The 20,969-nt window shown below is 37.5% G+C and overlaps 1 protein-coding gene and 1 pseudogene across 1 annotated transcript; both read left to right on the forward strand.

Moving 5' to 3' along the window:
- The first annotated feature begins 1,676 nt into the window (after positions 1-1,676).
- Positions 1,677-15,549, forward strand: LOC113349745 (annotated as a pseudogene).
- Positions 15,550-17,060: 1,511 nt separating this feature from the next.
- On the forward strand, positions 17,061-18,752 carry LOC113352408. Its single transcript, XM_026596228.1, has 5 exons — positions 17,061-17,077; positions 17,182-17,398; positions 17,499-17,868; positions 18,250-18,602; positions 18,729-18,752. Exons 1-5 carry the CDS (start codon positions 17,061-17,063, stop codon positions 18,750-18,752), a joined length of 981 nt encoding a protein of 326 aa, XP_026452013.1.
- The last annotated feature ends 2,217 nt before the right edge of the window (positions 18,753-20,969 follow it).

Genomic DNA, 20,969 nt, shown 5'->3' on the forward strand with positions numbered 1-20,969 from the left:
CTCATGAATCAATGATGTACATTAGACAATGGGTATTTACTACTAAGTCAAACTAAAAACTGCCATGTTTTTCCACGGAGACAAGAATTTATCATTCCACACAATGTGTTCACATGTTAATATGAATAATTACCATCAAAGCCTAGAAGAGGGTAAGTCACCACATACGCTCCTGATTTTGCTACAGCTCCAAGAAGAAAAGTTCACTGTATCACATAATAACAACATTAGGCACTTGAACTAGCCTAAACACAAAGATGATAATTATAATATTATCCAATTGATATAACACAAAGGAATTTAGGAAGTTGTACACATACATTTATCTCCGCAATAGAGTTAAAATCATTGAATTTTAATTGTTTCTCCAAATCAGAGTTGTTTTCACTTGCAACTACAAAACCTAGCTTCAGCAACATCTGCTCCTCCTTCACCCTATTAATCAAAGACTTGATAAGTTTCATTTTGAAATGAGCATTATGTATCAGTTTCAACTTAGAGATAACATATAGTATCTGCGAGATTGTGAGATAGCATTATATAATATTCAACTTAGAGATATCATATAAAACAAATCTGGATCGAACTTAAAACAATCAATCAATAACAGATAACGCTAGGCATGAGCTCAATTTGAAAATCAAAGTAAATAAAATTCGTATCAAATAGATGGGTAACAGAGATAATAATTCACTGATTTTGAATCTGAAAACCAAATTTCGATCGAGATAAGAGACTAAGATATAAATCGAACTTTTTTCAAGAACCCTAAAAAATTCTTATAATTTTTCTTGAAATTTGTTAGTGATTTTCTCTCAAAACTATGATTAAGGTGAGATTATAACATGATTACTCTGGAAATCAAACTTTCAAGAACATATACAGGTAGATATTTGCTTGAATCGCTTCGAAAATCGAAGTATAAAATTCGTAACAACAAATGAAACTTATCTGCATGTCGATTTGATTCTGTAGATGAACCTTCAGGTGCAGTTGATCTTCTTCATCTTCCATATGATCTCTCTATATCAGATGTGGTTGACCTTCGTAACAATTGAGACTACAGAGGAATCGATGGAGAAGATGAAAAAACAGTGAAAAAAACCTAAAACTACTTCATCTTTGTTGCAGTAGAAGATCTAAAAGAAGAAGATGAAAATGAATCTCATAAGAACCCTAGAATATTTTTTTCTCTGCAAACGAGAGAGATAAAATGAGAGAGAAAGAAATTTGGAAAACGAAAATATCTACCGACATTCCTCTTGTATTTATTACAAAGGGTAGTTTTGTCAATAACAAAATACATTAAATAAAATTATGGGCCAGATCTGAAGAGAATTTGATATTTCGGGCCTAGCAATATCATTTTCCTAAAGTATGGAGTTGATAGTGGAGGATCCATTTTGTGGGGCTTCTAAATATTGAACCCATATAGTAGGGTGGTTCTAGTATTTTTCACGTTACATAATTTGCCAAACTATTGATGTTTCCGTCCAATTACGCGGCCAATCAAAACGTCGAGTTATCTACACCCATGTCAACCGAGTATTTTATTATTTTGAAAAACCCCCTTGAAATTCAAAATCCACTCTCGCGGCGAATACATGGAGATTCTAAATTATCAAGATATATATCAAATCCTAACTGTTGTTTTTAAAATCTCGGGTATACAAAGATCGAAGAGTTTTCTCGAAACAAGATCTTCAAGACTCTCACTCTCAGACAGCCTCCACCCTCTCTCTCTCAGTCTCAGCTTAGAGTGTGGGAAAAGAAGAAGAAATGATTTTATTTTCGTGGAAAAATATTAACTAGATTTAGTCCAGATTTATACTTAACTTTGTTTGTCCCAGAAGATTTCAGGACTTCTTATCCTGTTTCTCAATTCCTCTTTCAGGTAGCGCCCTTTTTTTATTTTTTTATTTAAATTATCTGATTTCTTCTAGATTTTTGTTCTAATATAGTTTTGAATTTCCAATTTCTTCCTGATTTTTGCATACATTTTATTTATTTTTTTGTTTTGATTTTGGATGTTTAAATTTTGGCAGAATGTTGAAAGATTTGAGATCTTACAAGCGAAAGAAATCTAGTGAAGAGATTGAGAATGTACCAGTAAACCCTAAAGATTCTATAATAAATCCTAATTTTGTTGATGGAATTAGGGCTCCTTTACATACTATACCAGAACCAACACAAATTGTGTTAGAACAAGAATCTGGTTATAGTAAAAGTAAGATTGATAGAAATACTACTCCTTCTAAAAGGGGGAAGAGTTCTGGATCGGCAGTTCGTACGCCGGAAAAGCAAGGGTTTTCCCTGAGGAGTAAGTTTGGATGGGCGAGTAAGAATGGTGCTGATGATGGTGATGCAACTCATAATTTGCATCAGTTTCCAGTGTCGAGCCGTGGGAGTAGTAATGCCAATGGGGGTTTGCCCAATGTGACTCCTCGTTCTGTTAGGACAACGGGAAGGTCTACAACAAATTATTCTGAATCTAGTTCGATTTCGACCTTCAGTACACCAACAAAGAGTGTCACTAAACCGACGGCTTCTGGGTTTACTGCACTTAATGGGGCCAGACCTCCAATGAGCATTGGTGCTCGCTTTGGAAACCCTGGTGCACTTTCTAAAGGAATTCCCTACTCTTCAACTTCTGTTGTAAATACGGTCCAAGTGCCTGATTTCGAGCTTAAAGAGGACCCTTCATTCTGGATGGATCACAATGTACAGGTAAAACAAGTCATATTCTTCACCCTTTTGAAATTAATTTACTTCATTTGTTTTGGAATTACTTTTTGTGCAATTGGCTAATTTAGGGGAAGAGTAATTTTACCCGCATAAAAAGTTGGGTTAAGGCTTTAGTTAGCCTACAGATGAGTTGATGGGGGCTATGTATTCCTTTTCAGGTTTTAATACGTGTCCGTCCATTGAATAACATGGAGCGGGTACAACAAGGTTATAACCGGTGCTTAAAGCAAGAGAATGCACAAAGCATTTCTTGGGTTGGGCAACAGGAAGCTCGTTTCACATTTGATCACGTGGCATGTGAAACAACTAGCCAGGTCTATATTTACACAATACATTATACGGTTTTATTTTAGTATTTGATGTGTCCAGCCTTTTGAGGTTTGTTTGAAAACGGATTTTCTGCAGGAAATGCTTTTTAGAGTGGCAGGTCTACCAATGGTAGAGAATTGTCTGTCTGGATACAATAGCTGTATGTTTGCATATGGCCAGGTACTTTCTACATTTGTTTTCTTGGGTTCTATTGTTACGATTGGCTAACTTTCATGTATGTTGCGACTTCCATATCTTTGGAAGACTTCTTAGGTACGAAGATTATAGCCACAACATTTTGATGATCAAGTAGATATTGTGAATAGTTTCCATTTTGCCTGTTTTGACACGTACTGTTTTAACTGGTTTTGGTATATTGTAAATTGTGCATTGATAATCTCTTCAACAGACTGGGAGCGGGAAGACACATACAATGCTTGGTGAAATTGCCGACTTGGATGTCAATCCCAGTGCAGAGCGTGGGATGACACCACGTATCTTCGAATTTTTGTTTGCAAGGATAAGAGCTGTAATTTCCGTTTCTCTAGTTAATTTCAATGTGCACCTTGTACACTTATAATTCAATTGGCTGATTGTTCTTCCATCTTCTATTTGCAGGAAGAGGAAATCCGAAGGGATGAGAAATTAACATACAATTGCAAGTGTTCCTTCTTAGAGATTTACAATGAACAGATAACGGACCTCCTAGATCCTTCATGTACTAATTTGCTAGTAAGTTATTCTTTGTGTAAGCTTAAGAGTTGAGTTTATATACAAATTAACGCCTTTAGTCTTTAATTCTTCCTTTACTCTCTTCATCTTTATTTACTTACAGCTGAGGGAGGATATGAAAACAGGCGTGTATGTTGAGAATCTAACCGAATTTGAAGTTAACACAGTGAATGACATTCTTTGCCTTCTTACTCGGGTGATATACCTTTAATTCTTTCCGTCAGAGTCTCTCTCTGTCTCTATCTCTGGTTGTTTTACTCACATTGATGCTTCTCGGCTCTCGACAGGGTGCTGCAAATAGGAAGGTGGCAGCGACAAATATGAACAGAGAGAGCAGTCGTTCACATTGTGTCTTTACATGTGTGATTGAGAGTAGGTGGGAAAAAGACTCCACCACTAACTTACGGTTTGCGCGATTAAACCTTGTAGATCTTGCTGGTTCAGAAAGGTAATGAGCTTGATGACCGTTGCTGAATATAAAATCATACTTAGGCTTGGCAAACATAGCTCGCACATCTCTAACATTTTTCAAACAGGCAGAAAGCATCTGGAGCTGAGGGTGAGCGACTAAAGGAAGCAGCGAGTATTAACAAATCACTATCTACGTTAGGGTACTTGCTTCTGTATAAACTTCTAGTGCAATTCTTCCCTTGATTTGCTACTTACATTATAGTGAAGCCTCATTTCTTGTCGTTGTTTACTTGCATATGCAGTCATGTAATAATGGTTCTAGTGGATGTGGCACAAGGGAAGCAGCGACATATTCCATATAGAGATTCAAGGCTCACTTTTCTTCTCCAGGTCAAATTCTAAACGTAAAAGGTTCTAAACATAGGGCTCACTTTTCTTATCTAGGCATGGCCTTAGTTGTACTGTTAGCTATGCAGGATTCGCTGGGTGGAAACTCAAAAACTATGATAATTGCTAATGTTAGCCCTTCAATCTGGTATGTGTTCGTCCTTTCTTTTTAATATAATTTTCAACTTTGGGATACGGTTTCTGATTGACCTTCTATACTATGTTTGTAGTTCTGCTGCCGAAACCCTAAGCACTCTCAAGTTTGCACAACGGGCTAAATTAATTCAAAACAATGTAATACTTACTTTAAGTCATCATTGCCAGTAATTATTTTCTTTTCCACATCAATTATGCTTGTATGATTAACCAACATGCCTAATAGAGTATAAGGGCTCATTTCTCCTCTGTCACCTAAAAACATCTCTTTCATTTGCAAATTCAAGGCTATTGTCAACGAAGATGCATCGGGGAACGTAATGGCGTTGCGGCACCAGATACACCTATTGAAGGTAATTGATATGATTCAAACTGTATTTGTTGGTTTTGGCGCATCATTGCTATTTAGGCTGTAGTTGACTGAAAATTTTGACACAGGAGGAACTTGCTGTTCTCAAGCGGCAGAATGTATCTAGGTCCCTCTCATATCGTTCGGCAATCTTTGGTGATGCCGACAGAAAAAGTTCTGATGGTCCACATGATGAAGAGACACCTGATATGGTTCTTGAAAGTGTTGACGGCTCCCAAGGGTCTGCCTCTTTGGGTATTGTGCGATTGTCTACTAAACAGGTAATGCAGCAGTGCTTTGGGTTTTATTATATGATGAATCTTGAAAAACACCCACTGATGATGGTGGCTGCAATTATCAAATGGGTTCTTCTTTAAATACCTTATTAGGATTTATCTGGTTATGATGAGAACTATGATGTTTTATTACACTTACATTAGATGCAATCTCTGGAAACCACCCTGACCGGTGCATTGAGAAGAGAACAGATGGCAGATACTTCAATGAAGCAGCTGGAAGCTGAAATCGCACAACTGAATCGTTTGGTAACTTATTATCATTTGATAAAGTAATCTACGTTTTGCTTTTGTGGATCAAAATTATCTCAACCAGTTATTTGAACTTTCATATTGCAGGTTCGCCAACGAGAGGAGGACACTCAGTGCACCAAAATGATGCTGAAGTTTCGGGAGGACAAGATTCAGAGAATGGAGTCACTGGTCGGTGGTTTGATACCTTCTGATGCCTACTTATTGGAGGAGACAAATGCTCTCTCTGAAGAGCTTAAGTTACTTCAAGTTAGGGCTGATAGGAACCCAGAAGTAACCCGTTTTGCACTTGAGAACATCAGGCTTTTGGAGAAAATTAGAAAGTAATCCCCTGTAGCTCTCCTAGCACCATCATACATATTTCCAAATTGCTTTGTTAGTCATACTTACGTTTTGAGCTTGTAGGTTTCAGGACTTTTATGAAGAAGGAGAGAGAGAACTGCTAATGACAGAAGTATCCGAACTGCGCGATCAGGTCTTTCTTCATTTTAGGCTCACAGTTTTAATTTCGGTTTGTTAATTTATTTGGTATACTAATTACAATTTTTTACAGCTACTTCAATTCCTTGAAGAGAATAGCAAAATGTATAGCAATCAAAATGTTACTGTGCCACCACAGGTCAGTTAGTTTATGTCTTTGCAAACATCTTCCTATGTGTTTTAATTCATCCATGTGTTATATTATTGGTTCCTCTTGATTCCCTTACCATGGCACATATTTCCACAGGAGGCTGTTGTCAGAGAGCATAATTCAGACCAGTTAGAGGTTCAATTATACTACCCAACTCATTGTTTAAACTATATATGGTAGTTTTCTCTGGTATATCTGACATTCCTCTCCTTTCCTCTCTCAGTTAACAAAAACTCAGAATGAGTTAGAAAACTGCAGGAATAACTTAAATTCTTGTTTGGAGACAAATGCAAAACTTACCAGGTCAGTGGAGTTCAGTACTAGCAGTTCAAATCAACCGTGTTTAATCTCACTTTTAGGTCAGCTGCTTTCTCGTCTTCCTTTCTACTTCAGCTTTGTCATGCTATGCTTCCCATTCCTTTTGTTTGCAGGGAAATAGAAGAACTGCATTCTCAATTAAACAGCTATAGATCTTTCCATGATGATAAGGATTTCCTTTTCAAGTCCTCCGAGGTTAATTTGATTAGTGACACTTTTGTTCAAATTATTTCACATAACTCTTCAAAGTTTGCTGAACTATTAGCGCGTGGATATTATCTTTCAGGAAGCTTCAATGGTAGATCAAGCATTCAACAATCATTTGCATGATTCAGTTGAGAAAAAGAAGGAGATTCTGAAGCATGAAATCATACTGAAACACACAGAAGAAGTTATGAATTTAGAACTGGAGTTGGATATACTAAAAAACATTATCCAAGAAGAGAGATCATCTCGTATCAGTATAGAGGAAAATGCTTCGTCTTTGGGAAATGATCTTGAGATGGCAAAAGAGAGGTATTTGCAGATGAGCAAGCAATTAGAAGACGCCCACAGAGAGTTGAAAGATGCAAGGTCTGTAATTGAAGCACTCGAATCACAAATTCTTTCCATGAGTGAGTTGGAGGATCTGAAGTGGGGTGACGGTTATTTGGAGCTTCTAAGTAAAAAGGATCATGACATATCCATTTTACAGGAACAAATACGCAGCCTCGAACTAAGAAATCTTCCCGTTCTTAAGCTTTCAAAGATTGAAGATCTCTCCTTGCAGGACAGGTTGAAAGGAGTAATCAACTCTCTTGAAAAAGCCAAAAGATTGAATCTGTGGTACAAAAGTGATCGGGCATTTCAGGCATCAAATGAACAAGAAACAGAAGAAGTTCGTGGACAGGTTGAGGCAGAAACAGCGGAGGTTATTGTATGCCTCGAAGAAGAGCTTATGGCTCTACAACAGCAGGTCATGGAGTTGCATGTGAAAGAGGTAGAAGCTAAAGAGAGTTTGATGATGCAAGAAACTGAGAAAGCAGATCTTCTGAAAAAGCTAACTACGATGACTGACGACAATAAACACATCCGAGAAGAGCTTATAAGTCTTCACCAGCAAGTTGTGGAACGCAATGCAAATGATGTAGTAACTAAAGAGAGCTTACTGATGCTGGAAGCAGAAAAAGAGGATCTCCGGGAGAAGCTATTACTGATGACAGATGACAACGAAAGGTTACATGAACTAATTCAGGGGAAAGATGAGGAACTGAATGCCTTAACCGATGAATGGGAAAGGTTAGCTTTTGAAATCGAAGAGGTTATTGCTGATGGTCATGACTCATTGAGAGATGCTTCTGATGAGGTGGACTTAATTTCACGTTCATTTTCTCAGAGAATTAGGATCAGTGAGCAGGTCGGGAGGATGGTAAGTACCATCTGTGAAAAAGATCTTTTGATTGATGAGTTAAGAAGTGGCCTGGAGGATGCAGAGAAGCTAAGGTCTGATATGGAATTGAAGGTTAGGTCTTTAAGAGGGGCAGCACTGGCTATCACTGAACAGCAGCAAAACGAAAAGTGTGAAAAGGAGAAAGAAGTTCTAGCTCTAACTTCAGCGTTGCGTGCAAAACAGTGTACGATAACGGAGATAGAGACTAAGGTCAAGTTATGGGGAAACCATATCAGTAAAACTGAAATTTGTGCAACAGCTGGCTTTGTAATTGTGAATAGACTGTCCGAGAGAAATTCTGATCTTTTAGAAACTTTGAAGCACAAAGAGATCCAGCTTAATGAGACCCGTGCAGAGGGAATGGAGAAGGATGCACTTTGCAAGTATCAGGTTTCTGCCCTTAGGGATGCAGAACAACAAATCAAAGCTTTGAGATTGGAATCCGAGTGCTCTGAAGAAATCTGTACTAATCTGAAGATTAAACTTGCTGAAGAGCAAGAAGTTGTTCATGCACTGGAAAGGAAGCTGAGTGAGATTCAAAGTCACAGTATACTGGAAACAAAGGAGAAACTGGATGAGTTTAGATTCCATGTTTCCACTCTCAGTACATACATGAATGAATACGCTGAACTAGAAGGAGAACCTCACACAGTAACCACTCAAGAATTGCATGCTTTGCCATGTGAGAAGAGTTATTCGGTAAGTTCACTTTTCTTTCAAATTGATAAAACTCCAAAACAGTGAAACCTTGCTAATGATGTTGTGATAATCATAATATGCACATAACTTTGGTTGTACAATGCATTCTTAAAATTTCCCAGGCTGATATTGAGACATGTCCAAGCATCCGCAAGAAAGAGCCAGATTATGTTGGGAGGCCTTGCAAAGATGCATCTGATGGAGACACAACCATTGTCCTTTTGAAAAAGGAGGTTGAGTTAGCTCTTGGTAGCTTAAGGGAAGTACAGGCACAGATGGCCAAACTACTCAAAGAGAAAGATGAGATTAAGAAGTCGGAGATACGTTGTCGAATAAACATGGAGGGTGTCACTGCTCAAGTCCTTAACTTTCAAACAGAAACAGATGCTACAGGGAAACAATTTGATCTCAAGCTAAATGAGTTGGAGCAAAAGCTTTTGACATTTGAGAAAAGGGTGAAGGAAACTAAATCTTATTGGATTCAAAAGAAAGAGGTAATATTCATTTTTTTCAGTCATTGTGAGTTTAACACCTATTATGGGCTATGATGCTGTTTGCTTCCTCCATGAATGTCATCAAGCATCTGTTCAGCTTTATCGATAATTAGACAAATAATTAGTAGAGGATTTGAGTGTTCCTTCATATATATTTATGTCTTATGATACCCTTTTGTAATGGTTTTATGTAGGTGCTTGAATTCGATTTGCGTGCTGCAAAGATGACTGCAGCACAGAAAACGGTTGAGGCTTCTGGTTTACTTGTTAAACTTGGTGAAGCACAAGACACAATGAAAGAATCCGAAATTGCGAAACTTGCAGTGATGGAATGAAATAAATGGCTAAACTTGAAATTAGAGGCTGAAGAATTTGGAGGACACATCACCCATGAAAGAGACTCCTTAATCCATGAAATGCAAGCATTCAAAATTCTAGTGATCAGAAGGATCAAAAATATGACAACCTGGAGAGACAGCTCTATTCGGATCTTTCAGAAACAAGGAGTGTAGTTCTAGCCTTGGAGGATATTATTACACAAACCCAAACTGCATGCATGGAGAATTTCACCTCAATAGTTTGTGAGTTCAACTGCTTGAAGTCCAAGGTTGTTCAGTCTACAAGCTTAACAAGGTCATGGTTGGAGGACATCTGGTCGGAGATAATTGCCAAGGATTGTGCTGTATCGGTGTTACACCTCTGTCACGTGTGTGTTCTGTTGGAAGCTGTGATTGGGTTGAATGCAGAAAATGGGTTGCTTCACCATGGTGTGTGTGAGTCAACCACGTTGATGGCTGATTTGAAGGAGCATAACTTGAGAGCAAGAAGAAACATCTTTGATCAAGTTTCAAGAAAAGAAGAGGAGACTGATAAGTTAAGCTGTATGCTAAGTGCCTTTGAGAAGAAAATACTGGATTTGCAACTCCTAGAAAAGGAACTGTTGGCTAGGTCAGATTCTATGGGTTCTGAGCTTTCCTTATTGATGAAAGATTTAGACGCGACTAATGTGAGTGCTTTGACAGCCCTGTTGGATCAGCAGAAGTTGTTTGGAGACAAAGAGGATCTAATGATGTTGGATTCAGCATCTAAAGGTTTTGAATCACTTATTCTAGCAACAGAGATGAAACAACTGGCGGTGGATAAGGCTGGTTCTGAGAGAGAGACAGAAGCATATAGAGCAATTTTTGAAACTTTAATTAAAGAGATTATCTTTCTTCAGGTAGATGTTGAGCTGGAAAAGCAAGTATGCATGGCTGTAGAAGCTGATGCTGCTGTTTTAAAAAATGTGGTGGAAGAAACAGTTTCCAGCAAAGATGCTGTCTCATGCAAGCTGAAAGAGTGCCTCTCAGAACTTGCAGAAACATATGAAATAAACAAGATCCTCGAACGAGATACTCAATCATTGAGGGAAGTTGCTTTCATAAATGAGAAATTAAAAGCTGAACTTGGCGATGCCATGGCAATCAAGGAGAGTATATCATCTGAAATTCAGGTTCTTGAGATTCAGAATGAACGGTTGGTTAAAGAGTTGGCGGCAAGGGATGCAGCTCTGGAGAGTTCTCATTGCAGCATGCAAATAGAAATGGAAAGTAGAGAAGCAGAGTTACAAAGGCTGAGGTCTGTAGAGGAAGAGAACGTGACATTGCAAAGTGGTGCAAAGGAACTGAAGGCGAACTACTGCAGAGTTCTTGAAGATTTTCAAGAGAAGAAATCTGAAACTGAGTCTTCTAATTGTCGTGCACATGTCATAGAACAAGAAAACAGTAAATTGCAGGAAAAAATATGCTCGTTGGAAACTTGCATTTCTAGCTTAAATACTGAGTGTGTCATGAGAGATGAAGAACTAGATAAGCTTCAGAGTTTGCAATCAAATTTGGTGGAAGAGCTCAAGTTAAAAAGCCAGGATCTAGAAATCCAGTCCAGCCTATTAAATTCCTTGAAGGCGGAAAATTGTTCTTTGAGAAACAAGCTTATTGCTACTGAGAAAAGTAAGGACGGTGTGTTTAGCTTGCTCGCTTTGAAAACTAAGAGCTTTTCTGATTTGCTCCAATCTGTAAATATTGCGGGTGACATTCTTCAAGTTTTCGATGGCAAATATATTGTGCTGGTAGAGAAAATGTTGAATGATATCCGTGTAAATGATGAAATGTTCTCTAGGTTCATTGGGGAGCTTGAATGCTTGGAGAACTCTGTTAAAGAATTGATGTCTGATAATTCGTCTCTCCAGACTGAGTTGGCAAGGAAAGATGAAGTCCTGAAAGGCTTGTTGTTTGAGTTAAATACGTTGCAAGAAACAGCGTCTAATGCCAAAGATCAACATGATGAATTCGAAGAAATAGTTACTGCTATGAAATCATTAAAAGATGATCTTACCTGTAGAGTTGAAGAAGCTATTGAGCAAAGGCAAGTGCTGGAAGCTCAATTTAAGGAGAAAACCAACTTCTGCTCAAAACTTGAGATGGATCTATCAACAGAGCGTAAGTCGCATAAAATTATTCAGAATGAGAATGTTGATCTGAGAGCTCAACTAGAGGATGTCCAAGTAGCAAACACTTCCATTGAGGAGGAATTGAAGGAGAGAGGCAAGCTGCAGGAAAGTTTAGAAGAGGAACTCTTTCAAATGGAAAACACCCTTGGTCAAATGAATGCTTTGCTCGAGGGATTGAAGAATGATTTGAACAAAGTCACTAGTGAGAGGGATCATCTCAATTCCGAGGTCTTTGATTGGAAAGAGAAGTTCGAAGCGATGCGAGCTTTGGCTGAAGAAAATGAAGCAATCTCTGCCGAAGCTCGGCAGGTAGTTATGTAATTGCTAATTTCCTTTTCTTTGTTGATGCTGACATGCTTACCTGCCTCTGTGGTTCCTAACTGTCTTTTGTTTCATGGTTCTTGATCTGTGATCGGTTGTGTGTTTAGATTGCTGAGTCAACAAAGGCATACGCAGAAGAGAAGGAAGAGGAGGTGAAGTTGTTGGAGAGGTCCGTTGAAGAGCTAGAAAGTACTGTTGATGTACTGCAAAACCAGGTACTGTTGATGTACCCCCGCCCACCCCTTACCCCCCCCCCCCCCCCCCCCCCCCTCCTCTCTCTCTCTCTCTCTCTCTCTCTCCCTCTCTCTCCCCAACATAGAGTTAAGCCACGACACATGCGTCTGATGTGCTTAAATTTCCTCTATGCTAGTCGGACATTGTCAGAGGGGAGGCTGAAAGACAAAGGTTGCAGAGAGAGGATCTAGAAATGGAGCTTCACTCAATAAGAAATCAGATGCTGGCTGTACAAACATCTGGTGTGAACATGAAGTTAGAAATGCAAAACATTATGAATGAAGATGCTGACTTGCAGAGGTTTGAGATACTTCATGATTTGTTTGCCCCGATTGAAAAAGTTTGAATATGGATTCTAATCTTAATTGTCCACAATGATGAAATCAAATATCTTTTTTTTTTATCTTTCCACAGGCATCTTCAAAATAAAGAAAGCGACTTGCAAGAAGCCAGAAAACAAATTAAAGATCTTGAAAAGAATATGGCTGAGAAAGATGCAGAGGTATGTAATTTTTGTGCTTGTTTATCCTTTACAAGATTCATTATTTCAAAAATGCTGGCTCAATACAACCTTCGTTCATAAATAATTTCAAATGGATTCCTGAAACATTAATTTGAATGTGCATTCAAGCTTGCGATTTTTGTTGTTTTTGTTTTGCGCATATCAGATTTCTCGGTGCATAGCTCATATCTCAGAGTTAAATTTACATGCAGAGGCACAGGCATGTGAATACAAGCAAAAGGTTACTTACGTCATGTAAATCTTTATTATATTCCCTGTTGCTTCAGTACTAACTATTAAAGTGGAGTCCGCATCTTCTGATTTTATTTACTATATACTGAAACCAGTTCAAAACATTGGAAGCCATGGCCGAACATGTCAAACCTGAGCCTGTTTCTTCCCATACTACAAACTCAATGTCCACAAAACCGGAGAAGTATGCAGTGAAGTCTAGAGGTTCTGGTTCCCCCTTTAAATGCATTGGACTGGGCTTGACTCAGCAAATAAAGTCTGAAAAAGACGAGGAACTTACTGCCGGGAGGATTCGAATTGAGGAGCTTGAAGCCTTGGCTGTAAATCGACAGAAAGAGGTATGAGCGTTAACCCACAGGTTTCACTTTTGTTTTTGTTCAGATACAGAAAAATCTCATAATTCATTTACCATTCTCGTTAATAAGCTTAGTTTTTCGCAGATATTTATGCTGAATGCTAGACTTGCTGCCGCAGAGAGCATGACTCATGATGTTATTCGGGATTTACTTGGAGTGAAGCTAGATATGACCAACTATGCTGTAAGATATTAATCTATGAGTTGTAGCTTGCTTATTTTTATCTTGTGTCTACTCTTTCTCCTGTTTGGAGTTTTTCTTGCTACATAGGTTGGGGGGATGTCACTTTTTTATGTATAGCTCCAACAACATAATAATAGCTCCATTAATAGAAGCAAGCGTACCTTTTTTTTCTTCTATTCTTTGTTTTTAAATCTCTTCAATTTCTTACCGTCTCTTCTTTGATATAATGTTAGTCACTAGTGGATCATCAACAAGCGCTTAAGGTTATGGACAAGGGTCAGCATGAGACTGATGAATCCTCTGGAAAGGTTAAACTAAGCCTTACTTACTATACATTTACATTCTTTTTGATGCCGCATACATTTATGTTCTAAAAATAAATGTATTCTACAGGATCCCGAGGTTGTAAAACTGAAGCAGCAGTTGAATGCGTTTATTGAAGAGAGACAAGGGTGAGTAACTCAAAGTATCAAGGTTTTTGACTTTTTTTTGTATTCTGTTTATTACTCAGTTATTCTAAGTTGATGAGTCTTTCATTAGATGGCTGGAGGAAATAAACCAAAGACATGCAGAAATGGTGGCTCTACAAGTTGCTTGCGAAAAGCTTCGGCAACGTGATCAGTTTCTCACAACGGAAAACGAAATGTTGAAGGTTTGCCTACCATATCTTTGTATTGCCAACAGTTTTGCAGTGTAGGTAGATTCCTTTGGTTTTTGATTTTCCTTTTTGAAACTTGTAGATTGAGAATGTGAACCATAAGAAGAAGGTGATGGATCTTGAAGATGAAGCGAAAAAGTTGTCAGGACAGCAAAATCTGCAGCAGCGTATACATCATCATGCAAAAATCAAGGTATGGACTTTTCGATCTTCAATTCACCTCAAGGAGTTAACATCAAAATTAGGGACAACTTATTGGTCACTTGAAACATTCGATCCGGTTTCCTTAATAGTAGTTTTGAAATATTGGTGTTCCTCCCTTTTTATTCTGCACTAAAGAACACAATCCTTACACCTTTCAATTCAATAGGAGGAAAATAATGTACTAAAGGCTCATAATGAAGACCTAAGTGCCAAGTTACGACGATCCGAGATAATCTTATCACGGGTCAAGGAAGAACTTGCTCGTTATCGTGCTTCTGAAGGAAGGAGCCCCTTTATCAAGTTTGACGAGGAACAAAGATTACACAAGAAACTCAAGGTTGGCAATCTGACTAGATGGAAATACTTCCTTCGCATAATTTTTGGCCTAAATGATTTTATCAGTCTAACTGCTGGGGTGAAAGGGTGAGTTCTTCTGTCTGGAATGCTCATATATTTTATTGATGCAGGAAACCGAAGAGGAGAGGCTTCAATTGGCACAGAAGTTATTGTGCTTGTGTACAAGTATTTTAAAGGCAGCAGGAATAACAAGGCCTGTATCTGATATAAGTCTCTCAGGAGCAGAAGATGCACTCGAGCAGCTAAAGAATCGGGTGTCTTCCTTAGAGAGACAAGTAAAAGATATTGAATTTAAGGTGATACTGAAAACATTGGAGGATTTATTTTTTCTTTTTCTTTTACTTATTTTTTCTTTTGGTTGGTTACAAGATTATTCAATTCAATTTGCAGATTGTGAAACTAACAGTATTGTGCCACATTTTTTTTAATTATGCTAACAGAGTAGGATAACAAGTGAGCAAGTTCGACTATCTGAGCTAAAGCAACAATCATCACCGGTAGGTTCAAGGACAGATGAGAACAATCCAACACCGAGAAAGTCACCCTTCCTAACTTCATTAGGTCGATAAGTCAACTCATGTACAACTTCTGTTAGCTTTTGGCTAATAGTTCTTTAGCTTACAAGCTCACATTCTCTGTAGTTATAACGTGTATCTCAAAAAGAAAGCTAACCGGCTCTCCCTAATATGTTCAGCTCAGCTGATTGAGCTTCCAAATTATATTTTTTGTATCTATGAATATTGGTATCTACAGGTATATATAAAATAAAACTAGGAATCACCAATAGGTACTGTTATAGTGATACTAGTTAGTGGCAGGTCCACCCACTAAAGCCCGGTAACTAGAGGTCCATAATAAAAAGAAAACATAAAAATGGACCCAATTTTTTAATTCCAGGTCCTGTACACGTGCGGGACAAATCATGTGAAATTTTCAAATACCTAAACTACCCTTCCAATCCCATATTTAAGCAGTCTATTTCAAAGTTTCTAAAAAAAGATACCAGCGAATTCACATCCGGGTTTCTGCTCTCTTTTTTCTTCTCGCGTTTGGACTAGGGTTTCTGAAGATTTCTTTAGTGATTTTAGTAGGTATGTTGCTTAATCTTTTCTATTTTCTTCTTTCTGCTACAGTTTCATGGAGATCGGTTGTGTTCTTTTTGTTTTTTATGAATCTTGTTCGTATTTATTCAGTTATTTGGTTAGATTGTTAAGTTTTTAGCTTATTTTAGCTCTCGATTTGATTATATTTCTGTTTTCTTTTCAAAATCATGTTTGTTTTCACTTTCAGATCGTATTATCCAGCAGTACATATATGACATACTCATTGTTTCTGCTACAGTTTTTGAATCATGTTTAAGATTTGAATTTTGGATCATGGAGATCGGTTGTGTTATGTTTGTTTTTTATGAATCTTGTTCGTATTTATTTAGTTATTTGGTTAGATTGTTAAGTTTTTAGCTTATTTTAGCTTTCGATTTGATTATATTTCTGTTTTCTTTTCAAAATCATGTTTGTTTTCACTTTCAGATCGTATTATCCAGCAGTACATATATGACATACTCATTGTTTCTGCTACAGTTTTTGAATCATGTTTAAGATTTGAATTTTGGATCATGGAGATCGGTTGTGTTCTGTTTGTTTTTTATGAATCTTGTTCGTATTTATTCAGTTATTTGGTTAGATTGTTAAGTTTTTAGCTTATTTTAGCTTTCGATTTGATTATATTTCTGTTTTCTTTTCAAAATCAGGTTTGTTTTCACTTTCAAATCGTATTATCCAGCAGTACATATATGACATACTCATTGTTTATGCTCTTGGATTCTGTTTCTTGCATAGATCTCTCACTTTTTTTAGTTTGACCCATCAATACGTATGTGAAATACCGTATTACGTGCTTCGATTCTGCTGTTTCTCCTAGATTCTTAATTATTCTTTGTCATGCAGATGATTTTGTAGTTCATGAATCTGCAGTACATATATGGCATACTCATAGAAACTGCTCTTAGAATCTGTTTCTTGCATAGATCTCTCACTTTTTTTAGTTTGACCCATCGGTACGTATGTGAAATACTGTATTTTAATACTGTTACATCTTTGTCACATTTGCAGGTTCAAAACATGTCTATGCAGAGTGTTCCAATCCAAATACCTACTGCTATGTATACATTTATTATAATCATCATCATTTTGCTCACCTGGTTACTTTTAAGTCTAGTATTGATGACCTGAAATTTCTTATTTGTGAAAACTGGAGAACCTTGAACCCTTCTGAGATTATCATCACTTATGTTGAGAATGGTGTCAAAGTGCCTGTGATTTCTGACTTTCAACTTCATGGTCTCGCTGCCTTGCATTTTTCAAAGAAATCGCCGTTCTTTGAGCTGCATGTGGATTTTCTTTCTGCTGGTGGATGTAGTTCCTCTACATTCAGCGACGTCGACAACAATTCAGAACTGATTAGGGCAGATAGAGATAGTTATGAAACTGATGGAAAAGAAATTGTTAAACCTCTTCTGTCCGATGGGTGGGAGAATGTTTTTGATGATCCGAACAAGCTTTTTCGTGGTGGTGTTTATGCTGTTCGGTTGGCCTGTCAAAAGTATTGTTTGAAGACTGGGTATCGCGTAACAAAGGTGAAGAATGATCGTGAAAGGTTCACAATGAAATGCAGTAAAGTCCCATGCACTTGGATGATCCATGCAGTTTCTATTGATTCTACTTGCGATTTTTTAGGATAAAAAGTATGTTGGGAGGCACACTTGTGGAGCTGGTGTGAAGTTGAGAAGTCTAAAGTATCGAAGAAGCTGGTACAACAACCTTATTCATGATCGTGTGATGCACAACCCACTTATCAAGCCTCGCGAAATTGAAGATTATATAAAAGTTGGTGCTGGTGTTAATATCAAATATCACCATGCATATCATGGTTTGGAGCGGTCACATCATGAAATTTTTGGGAATGATGTAAAGTCTTATTCTGATCTGGTTTGGTGGGTGAATTCATTGAAAGAAACAAATCCTGGCTCTTATGTGGATTTTCAGTTTAACCATGCAACTCAGACATTTGAAAGGTTATTCATTGCAATAGGCGCTTGTATTGAAGGTTATAGACTTTGTCGACCGATGATTTTGTTGATGCAACTTTTCTGACCGGGAGATTTAGAGGTACCCTTATGGCTGCTACTTGTCTGAATGGGAATCAAGGCAAGTGCTCTTTGTTACGTTTTAATTGTTATGTTTACAAGTTATTCACTGCTTTTAAACCGTTGGAACTTTTTGAGTATACCATTTATGTACTGAAAAGTTATTGTGTCTAACACACTAATTCATATATGTAAGCATAAGACCTTTTTTGAGTACAATATGTCTATTATGTACTGGAAATTCTTAGTCTATTTTCCAGTACATAATATATGTTACATCTATTAATATAGCAACATATTTAGTGACAGTATATAATATATGTACTGTTTGTTTTTTGCAGGTTTTTATCCGCTAGCCTTTGCATTGGTCCCAGGAGAGGATGTTGACAATTGGGATTGGTTTATGTGCAATCTTAGCAACATTGTCGATGACCGTCCTATCACCTTTATGTCTGATCGTCATGAAGGATTGTTGAGGGCTATTCCTAAACACTTTCCTACTTCCCATCATGGCTATTGTTACTACCACTTGCAAGGAAACTTACCAATCAGGAAATCGGACGAGAAGTACAAAGAAGTTATGGCTTGTTTCAAAAAAGCAACTTATGCTCTCACACCAGCAAGATATGAAGAAGCACTAATAGAAATGGAGTTAATGGGAAGGCCTGGGGTTGCTGAGTCCTTCAATAATTGGGTTCGGAAATACAAGAGGTTGCCTACCTGTGCCCTCGTTGACATGATCAGGTTTGTGTGTGTTATTTTGTTGTTGGTGTTTTCTTTGTTTTTGGTTCTTTTTTTTTTTGTTCAAAATTTATTACAGGTGTTCTTTTTGTTCCATTCATAGGTTACGCGTTATGGAGTTGATGAATGAACGTCGCGAAATGAGTCTTTTGATGGACCCAGAGAAGCTCACTCCTACCTACGAGGCGTTACTTAAAGAACATATTCAAATTGGTCGAGTTTGGAATGTTACTCAGTCATCTGCGTATGATTATGAGATTCATTCACCTAGGTTAGCTTTATCCCATAAAACAACTTTTACTGTACTATAGCATACATGTAGGAGTGAATCATATGTTTTGTTTTTTTGTATTTGTTTGCAGTGCTGCATATATGTACTGCTTTTAAGTTATTTGTGCTGAAAAGCTTTTTACGCATCTGCAGGTCTCACACTGTTGATCTGCTGAACAAGACTTGCACCTGCCAAAGATGGCGTGTTTATGGTTTTCCATGCTCTCATGCTACAGCAGCATTTCTCTGCCAAGGGTGATCGATACGTAGATTATATCGAAGACTACTTCAAAGTTACAAATTTTCAGCAGCTGTATTCAATTGCTATCAGACCAATCCCCAACTACAACAGGCCAGAGCAGTATCTGCCAGAGGATACTATTTTTCCACCCCATCCACGAGTTCCACCAGGTAGGCCAAAGGGAAATCGTATCAAGAATGCATGGGAGAAAGCTAGGAAGTCCGTCCGTTGTTCCAACTGCAAGAAGAAAACTCACCACAACAAGGCAACGTGCACTGTCATTCCTTCATACCCATGAGTTTTAGATTTTCAGTTCTCCCTTATTAGTTCTATTGGTCACAATGCAGATTCTGTTTTGCGCATCATTTTAAACACTTTTGTTCGCTTTTTTTAGAGTGCTGAAATTATGTACTGTTTGATATCTTTCTGGGACAAGGTACTTTGTGCTCATTTAAGACTCTTTTAATGGTACTTTGTACTGCATTATCCACTTTCAATATTATTGGTTTTTCAGGTTGATTTCCAAGTTTGTTTTAATAGTGATTTGTTATCTACTTTGTAATGAACAACTATCTGGATGAAATTTTTTTCAAGGTGCACTCTGAAAAATGTTACAATATGTCACACCTATGTACTACATAAATATTACAGTGAGTATGTACTATGTGTTTCTTCCAGGTCATTGTGGTGTTCAGGATTTTTGGAGTACATCTATTATGTACCCTAAGTTCTTCTAGGCCATTATGGCTGGTTGTTCAAGACTTTCTGAGCACAACTATATGTACTGTGTGTTCAATTAAGACACACCAAACAAAGAGACCAGCTCTGAGATTCATGTTCTCCCCATCATGATTAACAAATTTAGAGAGTCATATTCTTCAATTGAATCTAATAGCTGGTCTATGTTACATAAGACACACCAAAACACTTCATACTATGGACTTTTACCATCCAACATGTCAACATTTTTATAAAGCCAAACTGTACATAGATTAAACACAAACACCATAGTTTCGAGAACAATTGTTATCAAAATAAATAAGAATAATTACTAAACTTTGATATTGTCTAAAACAAACTAGCAAACTCTGAATATGTTCTCTATGATAACTTCTACTATGCAGTCCTAATTCATATAAGCACTGTCTTAAAAACCTTTTGGAGCATGAATATTCCAGCTCTCCTCAGGAGGAGATGTTGCTGAGAGTATGTCGCATGCTAAAGAGATCCTCTTCTTATGTATTTTGTCCTTTAGTTCTTCTGGGTCTCCCAAGCTCATTCGCACTCCATCAATTACTTCCTCCTTTGCAACTTTCTTCATGATGTGCATGATATATATTGCACAATCTGGATAGTCTCCCTGTTGAGGTGTTGGGTAACTAATCATCTTTACTCTGTTTACAAGTGGAAGGCGCAGGCTCGACAAGCGTTCATTAATTGCTAACAAGCAGTATTCTGCCATAAGATTAGCATTATCGAGACACTCGTTTTTGGATACAGCTTCCCAAGTGTTGTAGTGGAAGAATTCGCCTTTCTCGCATTCATACACAAGAAGCGTCCAATGCACGTTTTGGTGTGACATTGGAATAATAATCTTCCTGGTTCCTTCCTCCATATTCCTGATGGGTAAGAACAGCAGTGTTTGCTGCTACTTGATGTACTGGGTCACTTAAATAAAACTGAAAAAAATTAAATTTATCAGTGTAGTAAATATGTACTGAAAATTATAGTGTAAAACACATATATGAAAGCATAATATTTGTTACAACATCAAAAAAAAATTGTTTCGTTTTAGTTTCGCAGATATGC

This window comes from Papaver somniferum, chromosome 2 (genome assembly GCF_003573695.1).
Source record: "Papaver somniferum cultivar HN1 chromosome 2, ASM357369v1, whole genome shotgun sequence".
Classification (NCBI taxonomy): domain Eukaryota; kingdom Viridiplantae; phylum Streptophyta; class Magnoliopsida; order Ranunculales; family Papaveraceae; genus Papaver; species Papaver somniferum.

What these genes read in the sequence shown, in the direction of transcription:
- LOC113352408 (XM_026596228.1), top strand. An exon ending in CTGGGTATCGCGTAACAAAG is followed by an intron (nt 17,399 to 17,498) that starts GTGAAGAATGAT and finishes GCGATTTTTTAG; the next exon opens with GATAAAAAGTATGTTGGGAG. An exon ending in AATAGGCGCTTGTATTGAAG is followed by an intron (nt 17,869 to 18,249) that starts GTTATAGACTTT and finishes TGTTTTTTGCAG; the next exon opens with GTTTTTATCCGCTAGCCTTT.